The 11,947-nt window shown below is 23.1% G+C and overlaps 1 protein-coding gene across 6 annotated transcripts in view; it reads right to left on the reverse strand.

The window, feature by feature from the left end:
- Nucleotides 1-2,453: 2,453 nt before the first annotated feature.
- LOC102677375 (long-chain-fatty-acid--CoA ligase 3) overlaps nt 2,454-11,947 on the reverse strand; it is a 17,682-nt gene continuing 8,188 nt past the window's right edge. For 3 of the 6 annotated variants that reach the window (XM_006612991.2, XM_006612993.2, XM_006612992.2), the window contains exons 2-9: nt 10,905-11,011; nt 6,221-6,575; nt 5,336-5,704; nt 4,800-5,195; nt 4,410-4,722; nt 4,051-4,314; nt 3,693-3,968; nt 2,454-3,606 (exon numbers count right to left, since the gene is read on the reverse strand). In XM_006612991.2, coding sequence (XP_006613054.1) covers nt 3,452-3,606; nt 3,693-3,968; nt 4,051-4,314; nt 4,410-4,722; nt 4,800-5,195; nt 5,336-5,704; nt 6,221-6,575; nt 10,905-10,924 — 2,148 coding nt within the window. In that variant the 5' untranslated portion in view covers nt 10,925-11,011 and the 3' untranslated portion in view covers nt 2,454-3,451. The remainder of the gene's footprint in view (nt 3,607-3,692; nt 3,969-4,050; nt 4,315-4,409; nt 4,723-4,799; nt 5,196-5,335; nt 5,705-6,220; nt 6,576-10,904; nt 11,012-11,947) is intronic. The other 3 variants (XM_006612996.2, XM_006612994.2, XM_006612995.2) reach the window with 1 other exon arrangement.

The raw sequence follows: 11,947 nt of genomic DNA on the forward strand, positions 1-11,947 counted from the left end.
TTTATGAAGAATCGTAAGATCCCGTCATAAACACGACAGATTTTAGAAATTTTATGAATGTTACACGATTTATTCGTGATAAGAGTCTTATAGTGAATAACTCATTTGTATTGTGAAAGTAGTTGCTGTTTTATGTAAGAAGAAACAGTAAAAAGGATTTATCGATATAAAAGCGCAATTCGATATATTAAAATGTCTATTGCAATGACCAACTTAATAGATTGCTCTATGTACATTATATACATAGATTGCTCTATGTATATTACAATATATTATTTCTTCTGCATTTATAACAAATAAACGATTTAAAGAATGTCTTGGAACGAATGTCTTATTAAATTAATAAATAAATAAAAATTTTCATAAAGTACAGAAAATGATATTTAAACCTAAAAAATTTAAAAAAAAGAAATTGACTCACCAAATAGAATCTCTTCATTTATTTTCTTTCTTCGTCTTTTTTGCATTAATTAAATAATACACAAAATCCGTAAAGATAGACGAACACATTATTTTATTAAATCAACGCACTTTTTTATCAGAAAACACTTTTAATATTTCACTTCACCATCTTTCAAATTAGTTGCAGGATTTATGAATACAAATCGATGATGAAAGGAAACTGACGAACATATAATTACAAATATGCCATCTAGTGACGAATTTAAGAAATAGGTTAACTTGTTCAAACAGAAAAAAAATTTTAAATTCTATATTTTTTTAAAATATGATTCGATGTACTAAGATTTAAAATTAGGATAATACTTACCTATTTGAAGTAATAGAAATATCTTAAAAATAAAAATAAGAATTAATGATTAATTTAAACTATCTTTCTAAAAGTACTCACCAGATGGTACTGATCTTCAATTCTTACTTCAATTCTTACTTTTTATCCTAATTTTAAAGAAACATTTTGACCACGGTTTCAATAAAAAATGACATAAAAATCAATTCTTATCCTGCTTCAAATTTATTTTCTTCGTTTATACTTATACTCTGCAAAATTTTTACGAATAAGAATATCATATTTGATTTTTTTGTGATGATTAAAAATTTTTATAGAATGTATTTGATCCCATTTTTATATTTTTTTTGTAAGTATATATAATTTATATATTTTTATTTTTGTATAATATATAAATATATTTATATATTTATATTATATATATATATATACGTAAATTAGTTTTCTGATTAAAATTTTCTAACTTTATATGTATAATCTACGAGAATATTTATAAAAAATCATCAAAAAAATTATTTTTAAAATTTATTGACTTTATTAATTTTGTGATTAAAATAGAAGAAATAATTACAATTTTTTAATATGAATGTAATCATATATTTTACTAAGATTAATCCTTTTATAAATTGCACATCAGACATTATAAATATTCTTATAATATCAAATAAGAAAAATAAGAAAAAATAATAAAATTAATAAATCTAAATAAAACAATATACAAAGAGTGAAAATTGTCATAATTTTTATTTCTTCATCATTTGTACGAGGTTGGATTATTGTCAATGCTATGAAATATAAAAAATGAAAATTGTGAAATATATAACCATATATAACTATATCGCTTGCGAATATGATTGATCGCAGATTAAAAAAAAAAAAAGAAAATCACAATAATATTATTAAATATTATTATAGATCTATACATTTATTTTTGCATTCTATAATTTCAATTATTAATTATAATTAATAATGATAATCATAATCATAATAATAAGTATTGATGATTATATTCAAACGACAATTGTTAATCTTCTATCTAATATTATACAGTTCTTAATAATTTATAAAGATCAATATGGGACAATTCATAACGCATATTTTAACTGTAACGCAGGAACTTTTAACGTGACTGGAAAAGGAGAACGAGATACTTAATCGATATGTCACGCTTTTTAACTTATCAATGTTTTTCTCACTTTTTACACAATCGCGACTTTATTAAATCTAAAAATTGAAAAATATTAAATTGTATATTTACTTGCACTTTGGATATCAATATATATTAAAATGCATAATCAATACTCTATAATATAAAATCCTTAATCAATGCTCTTTTATAAACTTAGTGAAAAAGGCAAATTTATATAAAACAGAAAAGTTAAAAAAAAATTTGTATTAAACAAAATAATTTATTCAGTTATTGAGATATATGCATATCAATTATATTCAATAAAAATCACTTATTAAAGATAATTTATTAAATCTATTGCAGATTAATTCCATATGCAATATTCAATGTAATAGGAAGACAACTAATTTAAATCGCAAATGGAATTCGTGCAAATATGACTTGGAATTGAATATTTGAATAATAGATCCAATTATTATAGTTAAAATATCAAAAAAATATTAAAAAATTAACTTTTCATAGCAAATGGGAAGACTACAAAAAACTAGAACAATTTCCCTCTTTGTAAATACCTTGTTTTTTTTTCTTTTGTTTTTTTTTTTATAAGCTCACATACAATAATTTTCTCATTCATGTATGCATACAAACACACAACAATGGATACACATATACACATCGGCACATGCACACGTGTAGTATCCTGATGGAAAAAAAAATTTTTGACGCAATAATAATTTAAAACAGTAGATAAGAACATTATTGACAAATATTGTACAATTATTGGACGAAGAACGTTCTAACTAAATAGAAGTTCAATTTATATAAGAATACTCAAGTAAATCTAAAATGTCTCGCTCTTTAATATTATATAAGAATAAGTAAAAGCGGACGATTCGTTACTTGATTTTTCTATATGTACACATATATACCTTAATATGTAAAACAAAGCAACCATTAATGTTATAATTTTTGTAATATCAACTTGATAATTTAAACCTCAATAATAATTTAAACTCGTCGATTTCAAGTAATACTTGAGATAAGTACACCGTACGAGTTATAAATTTATAAAATTAATATGCCTACTACCTAACAATTGATTCTCACAAAATTTATCAAATGTTACAAGGAATGAGTATATTATTAAGATGAAACCAAAAAAAAAGTCTCGATTTCTTCCATTATTTGTTTGTTATCATTCATCATATCTTGCATTACGTACAACGACAATTATATTACAAGACATATTTTATATACTGACATTTCTGAAGAATCATTTTTTGTCTGAAACGAAAAATTAAACTGACTAATAAAATATTTTCAAGCAGAAAGAATTCCTTATAGATTAATTTTTTATATACGTTTAACGATATAAGTAGATCTTTAGAAATCGATATCTTTTTCGATAAATAGAACAGAGAAAATACACGATTCCAAATCTGAAGTAAGTTTTTAATTAACATTCGATCACGTTCCGCAAAATTCATGCGAAGGTTATCGAAGTTTTGCTAAATCGAAAAGCTCGACATCACTTCACCTATTTTTTTTCTTTACACATTTTATATCTCTTTTTATCACGAAGCATACATTCTGTTGATTTCGTGTTGATAACGCTCTTGGACTGCTTTTCTTTTAAGCTTAAATGCAGCGGTTACCAATCCCATGTCAGGTGACCATTGTTCTGAACAGAGTTTTATAGCAGCTGGTATTTCGTATCTTTGAAGCTTACCTAAATCAAAAGTAAAAATTGTTTAAAATTTATTGAAATATTTTAAAAATTAATTAATTTTAAAAAATTTTGTTTTAAATACTTACATTTTTTAGCTTGTTCAATCAATTCCTGTAACACTGCTTTTTCAATTTGTGGTTCATTGCAAAGTTCCTCAAAACTTTTTCCAGTAATTCCTAAATTCCTAGCAATTTGTTCTAGATAGAATGCATTGGGCACTATTAATGCTACTGTGAAAGTTTTATATGAGTCTCCATAAACACAAATGTTTTCTACGATAGGACATGTTTTTAATTCTGCTTCGATTTTGCCCAAAGAAACATATTCACCAAATTGTAATTTAACCAAATCTTTTTTTCGATCTGTAAAAATTATTAACTTGATAAAAATAAATTGAAAAAAAATTTTTTTTTAAATGAACATAACATTAAAATTAAAATATACCTATAATTTTTATACAACCATCTTCATGAATTTCTCCAATATCACCAGTTCTGAACCATCGTTTCCCATCTTCTTGAAAAAAATCTTCTTTTGTTTTATCTGCTAACTTATAGTAACCAGCTGAAATATTTTCACCCCCAATTATAATTTCTCCTCTAGGATATGGAACATCTGTAACTCTATAACCAGCATCTTCCCAATTTACTAAACGAATATCACAAATTGTAGTTGGTCCTCCTACTCTTCCGATACTTGTATCATCTTCTATAAATTAAAAGTAAAAATTATTTTTAAAAAAAATGTTTTATAAAAATAAAAAATTATTTAATAAAAAACAATATATAATAGAAATAACATACTATCCATAACTGTAGCACAAGAAGTACTTTCAGTAAGGCCATATCCTTGAGTCAAAGTAACACAAAGACAAATTTTAATTTGAGTCTGAGTATCTGGAGTCAAAGGAGCACCACCACAAAGAATAAGCCGAATCTTTCCACCAAGAACTTGTCTTGCAGCTCCAAAAACATATTTATCCAAAAAAGGAGTGTCATAACCACGTTTATACCATTTCAATTTATAGTTATAGGCAAATTTGAAAATTGCTCGACTTAAAAATCCCGATTTCATTACTTTTTCATTAATACCTTTAGAAATACGATCCAGAATAAGCTGTAAAATAAAAATAAAATTATTACTTATTATTAACTTATTTGTTATTATAACATAATTTAATTTTCAAAACTTACAGGTACAGAAGTTACACAAGTTGGGCGAAGAACCGATGCATCTCCTTTGGATCCTTTTTGAATTTTGCTACTTGAATCGATCATAGTAAGAGGCGAACTATAGCCGATAGGTACTCCAGATAATAAGCACACACTCTCAGCAAGAAGTTCGAAAACATGAGCCAAAGGTAAAAATGCAAGGAATACATCGTCTGGTTTAATTTCCACGATATCACAAAACGTTTTCATTACAGAAATCACATTTTTGTGTGATAGAAGTACACCTTTTGGTATTCCAGTTGATCCAGATGTATACATAATAATTGCAGTATCCTCGCTTTGTGGTGATAACAATGGTACAGTGGAAATGTTCCCTTTTTTTATCACATCAGAGAATGGTATAAGTTTAACACCATCCTAAAATTTATGAGAAAAGTATAAATAATAATAAAAATTTTTATATAATTTTTTTTATAATTAAATATTCAATGATATTTTTATATTATTTTTATAAATTATTTTATATTTTTTGTTAATATCTATATCAAAATATATACCTTATAACCCTTTGTATCAGTAGGTTTCAATTGATCTTCCATGTAAATAATCGTTTTAACTTTAGGTAATATTTTAAGGAGCGATTTAAACTTTGGCAACAAGTCATGACTGGTTATCACAATATCGACTTCCGTTTCATTAATTCCGTGAGCAATAGCCTCTTCACCTAGAGTCGCATATAAAGTTACTACAACCAAATTCTGCTTAAAGCAACCATAAGCTGCAATCATCCATTCCTCTCTAGTCTCGGCAAAGATGACGATATTCTTACACGTCGTAAGACCATATTCTTTTAAACCTCGACCAAAGGCAGTCATAAGCATTTCAACTTCCAAATAAGTTTTCCATTTATATTCTCCCATTTTATACTATAAAATAATTTAATTAATTTATTATTAAATTAAATTATAAATGATAAATTAGAAAGTTTAAAAATATGATACGAATTTGATTAAGAAAAGAATATTTAATATTATAATTTTAGCAAATAATATTATTAATAATTTTATTAAACTTATAACACTAATATAAAGTCATATACTATTAAAATTAAATGTATTATATTTTATTTAGTTTTTCTGGTATTTATCGTTGTTTTCATGAAACACTGAATGAAACTTCAAAGAATCCAAAAAATAGAGTATCCAATACATATATAAAAATCCCACCCATCCATGTTTAAATTTGCAACGAGTATCATTGTGTGTATCCATTTTACACGAGTACATGAAAAACATTGTAAAAAACACATCTCTTTCTAATTTCTTTAATTCTCAAAGAAAATAACCCTTCCGAAAATAAATATATCTGTAATGCAATTCTTGTCTTTAATCAAATCATATATATTGCACTCTAAGAAAGAATATAATTGTTTTTTATTATACCTTTTTAAATATTCTACCATTAGGTTGAATTTCGTCCTCCTCAGCAAGTATCTGCCTTGTACCAACACATTTTTTCCCTTTATGCTCCTTAGTAATCCAAAGCATTATTTTGTCAAGTGTATCGATATTTTCTCGTTCAAGCATGATGTGTATTTCTTGTGGTTCATCAACACTTCTATAAGTAATACTTTTATCATCTTTCGCAATAGGTCGAGCTTTAATCCTTCGGGAAGCCTTTCTCCTTTTCCATGGTCGCTGGAGTATGAGGTACATTGGAAACGTTAACAGGTCGTACACATAGGAAAGCGCCTTGAGCGCGTTGATCGCGCTGATAATCCAAAAGCTTTCCATTTCACTAAGAACAAAATATAAAGTTTGAAAAATTTTATCTTTTATATTTTTAAAAGCTTCTTGCTGATTGAATATAAGCAAAGTTTCTAAAAGAAAAAGGTTTCATCATTATTTGCAACTAAAGATAAAAGAATTTTATTCTATAAATTTTGAAAGCTTAAGCTAGATAAGCTTGTTTTTTTCTTTTTTTGCTATATAGGATATATAGACAAATGTTAATAATAATTTTATGATATTGTGATTTATAAAATAATATGATTTAGAAAACATATGTATATAAATATTTTAGTTAATGCTAGCAATACGAGTAATTTTTTTATGTATCAAAATTTGAAAATTCAGATAATTTCATATAAATATATTTTTGAAAATTAATGTTTAAAAAATTGTGAAATAAAATTTAATTGAATACTAGCACACATTATATACATTATAAAATAAAATCATTAGCATTATTAAAATATAAAATTTATATTCGTATTCATTGTTTGTTAATATCAAAATTATTATACATTACTATTAAAAAATAACTTTATTATAATTGTTTAATATTTTACAATTTTATATCCAATAAATATATTATATAATTAAAAAATCGTATTTCTAATAAATTTTTTAAAATAAAACACATTAATATTTATTATTCTATTTCAATATTAAAAAAAAATATAATACAAGCAAAATAAAATTTTTAATATAAAATATGTTATAAAAAGAATATATGTCTAAATCAATTCCATGATGAAGCAAAAATACATAATAAACTCATATTCATGCATCAAGATTCATATTCTATTCAACTTATCTAAATGCTACTACTTCATATTATCTAAATGCAATATTTTTAAAACAGTAAAGAAAGATAAAAGAAAAAATAGGGAAGAAAAAAATTATAAACATTAGTTTGAGATAAGCACAAGATTAAAGACTATTAATATAGTATATTATGATAAACTGTTTAACCTTCAATTGATAAAGTTGTAAATCTTATTTATAAAATATTGCTTTTTTTATACAATATTATACTCGATACTTATAAATGTAAATTTCATAAGAAAAAAATAAATTTTATCATATTTTCTGATCTTTTCTAATTCAACATAATTAATCTTCTATTTAATTACATAATGAATATCCTGCTCTATCAATTGAGGATTATTTACATCGACCGTCGGTGCAATAAATAATATCCTAGTAATATTCCCTCTTAAACTGAGATCTATCGATATCGCCATCCTTAATTGATTTTAATAATAATCATACGATGCATAAAGTTGTTAGTTTATTTTTCTTTATCAAGCTCACCCTTTAAATTGACCTTGTAAATAAGAACAGAGATATCATGCAAAAATAGTGCATATCACACGATTACATGATTTCATAGCAATTAAATTTGATTGCGCGAAACGATATCGATTTATTCTCGGAAATTGAATGAACAGTAAAAGCTAATCGAATGAACAAATAGAAGTAGAAACAAATAAAAAATAAAAAATTATTTACTAAAATTATTAATTATTATTATATAAGAATTATTATATAAGAACAAATTGTTTTAATCTTTATAGAATTTATTTGATTCTATGAAAATTACAGATTTCTATAATAATAAGTAAAAATTAAATAATGCTGTGACGCACTATATCCGCAGAATAAAAATTCGTTTTTTGCGCTGGCGCTTAGATCTATAATCAAATGATCACGGAGGAGAATATATTTGTTGATTAAATCGCGTATAATTTAGAATGATGTGATTTATTTATTCTCTGATATTTATTCTGTAATTTGAGAATTTGAGAGATTCGGCATGAACAATTAAGCAGTTTTTAAAGATCTTTTATTCTCTCTTCCATTGCATTCTTCATTCCATAATGCGTTATATAGAAGAGAGATAGAAATCTCTTCTAATGAAAATAATCATTAGTATCCGGAATATTCTAATAGTTCTTACAACTATTACCAGTCACTTTGCAAAAAAAGATTAATGATAAGATTACTGCCATCAAAATTCGAAAATTAATTATAAATAAATCAAAAATACATTAAAAATACTTATCATTCAAGTGCTAGCATCCAATTCAACAAAATTCTATGTTTCTTCGCTAAAAATAGCATTATATCTTTGATTTATTTCAAAAAATTTAGACAAATGTAGTCTCAATACAACAATGTAAAATATATAAAATTTATTAAATATATGTAAATGTCTATGTCTGTTATAATTAAATCTTATAATAGAATAATTCATAATTTCTTATTTGATTTTATTTCATATAAATAATAAGGAAAATTGAATTAAAATGAAACTAAATTAAGAAGATCTGAATATCTACATTCGAACATAGCATTTTTTTAATTTAATGACATATTAAATTACTATTTTTATGAATTTATAAATCGTATTATAACTTTTACATCCATGTATTAAGAAAATAAAATACTTTAATAATACTAAATATCACATTTCACATTCTTATCATTTTTATACCATGCTGTCTCGCGGTTATATCCGTACGTTTTATTATACGTAAAAAATCGTTTACTCCGTTTAAATAATTCAATTTAAATATTAAAATTTTTGTCAACATATATGAAATGCTATTATTATAATAAATAAATAATATAAAACAATATATTAATTTCTTAAATAAAAAAATTATATTGTTTATTTAAAAAAGAAAATAAAATATTTATAAACATTATAATTTATAATTGTAATAAAACACACATTCAAATAATACCGCAAAAAAATTAAAGTTTGTAAAATCAAATCGTGGTTCATAATGACTTTACCGATTCGAAATAATAGAATGGCGCCACGCGACACCCTATATAGTACGTAATATACCAACATACGGAACAAACACAATTGAAAGCGTGGCATAACTAGCGACAAGTGTATGTGATTCAGATATTTCCGAGGACTTTGAACGCCGTTATGTTAGATGTGGTTACTACACCATGTACATGATCTTTTCGTTATCTGAAATTCCAAGTAATTTTCTCTGTATACATTTTTACACAATTATAAAAATTATTGTGAAAGCATGAAATATATATCAAAGTTCGCACGATACAAAACGGTTATCAAAGATAAATTACGCGGATCATTTATTGGCAATTAATTGTTAGAATATATAATTTTTTACCTTTTTTTATTAAATGCATCAATTTTATATAACATAAAATTTTATTGTTTTGAAATATCAGATCAGAAAATAATTATAAATAATACTAAGGAAAAACTTGGGATTGACACATGTTCGAATATATAGATATAGATATAGGTGTTTTGAAACAAAAATTATTTTTAAATTAAATAATTTAATTTTTAAAATTTTTTTTTAATTTTTAAATTCAAAACCGAGCATAAATAAATAAATAATAAATATTTTAATAGTATATATTTATAATATTGATTAAATTTATTTATAATATTGATTAAAATTAACATTAAAATTTAATCATAATATCATAAATTAATATACGAAAAATCAGATAAGTATTTTTTTTTAAATTAATTTAAAATTTATAAATATCGACATAAAAAAATCAAGATTATTTATTACTACTGTATTAAAATATTTCGTTTAATTTAAAGATATCATAGTACTTAATTCAACTTATAAAAATCATTTAAAGAAAATTTATTCTGTAATACATTTTGCAATGCAAATTTTAATTGTATGTACATTTGAATAAATACATGTAATAAAATGTTATATAATTTTAAAAACTATGCTAATTCATTAACATTATAATACAAAAATTTGCTATTCTTCGAATTTTGAATTTACCATTGAAGAATGGTAATGCGTTAAGATGCATTTTGCATCACAATATTATAAAATTCTATAAAAATATCTTAATTTGCATTCTTATAAGAAATTTACATATACTAAAAATATTTTTATTTCAATTCAATGACTATTTTTAAATTTATGTGTTAACAAAACATAACATATTTATATTACTTGCAAATATATTCATTTATTTAAAAATTATAAAATATAAATACGTAGTAAATATTAGTAAATATAATAAGCAAATAATACTTAATTATGATACATCAATATATACATATGTGTATTCATACTAAAAATCTTGTCTTAATTTATATGTATTATAGTTTTATTTGGAAAAATCTTAGTTTGTAATAATATATATATATAAATATTGATGAAAGAGCGAAAGATTTTTATATATAAAAAATAAATAAATTATAAATCTACAAGCACAAATGTACAAGCTTAGTGAAAGATATTCATAGCAAAGAAAAGCGTAGAAAAAAGTTATGATTTTTTTTTCTTTTCATCTAGCTACTACGACTCACGATTTCTCGTCCACGATCATGATGAATCGTTATCAGGTCACTTTTATTCCCAAGATACTGTACCTCCAGTATTTTAATAGAAGTCGATATGATGTGGATTAATAACACTGTAAGAAAAATTATTAGCAATCGATGTGATTAATGGTACATATCGTAAAATAGGTACGGCTTTCCGTTCTTTATAGTCGACCATTGAAATCGTTCTCGACATGAACACCAATATTAGATTATTTCTGATATAGGTAACATATATGTATACATATATATTACATATATAAAATATATATATAACATATATGTATCCTATTTAAGTTGATGACTTATTTGATCAATTTTTATTTAATATTTTAAATATTGAGATAGTAAAGATAGATAAATAGATAGAGATAGAGATGAAATGAATAGAAAGTTCTTCAAAAAACTTATTTACATGTCAAAAAAAATTTTAATATATAATAATGATAAAAATTTACTACATGGCTAATATGGCTCATAAAATTATGTAAAATTTAAATAATATTTTAATTCAATCTAATTTATCTAAAAAAAAACTACAAAAAATATTATTTTAGCCCATATTTAAATATAGTATTTTTTCTTGCAAGAAATAATTTACTAAATACATTTTTATAACAAATAAGATTTTTATATAAAATTGTTATGGAATAAATATTTATATTTGAATTATCAATCTTGTCAATCATTTTGATACTATATTTGATACTATATTTCATCTTGATCATATATTTTTATATCTATTTTTATTTTTTATATCTATTTTAAAAGTTAGAATAACAAACTTTATATGTAAATTTTTTCATATTTGAATAATACTTTCTCATTATTTTGCAAATTTGAATCTGTAAATAAAGTTTTGTTTTATGATGTATTTCGATTTCTGCCAAGTTCTTATAACCAAAGTTGATATTTATTTGATATTCTATTGATTTTATTTATAGAAATTAATTTATGTTATTAATATTAATATATATTTATATATTAATACATATATATATATATATATATATATATATATATATATA

This window comes from Apis dorsata, unplaced genomic scaffold, assembly GCF_000469605.1.
Source record: "Apis dorsata unplaced genomic scaffold, Apis dorsata 1.3 scaffold_132, whole genome shotgun sequence".
Classification (NCBI taxonomy): domain Eukaryota; kingdom Metazoa; phylum Arthropoda; class Insecta; order Hymenoptera; family Apidae; genus Apis; species Apis dorsata.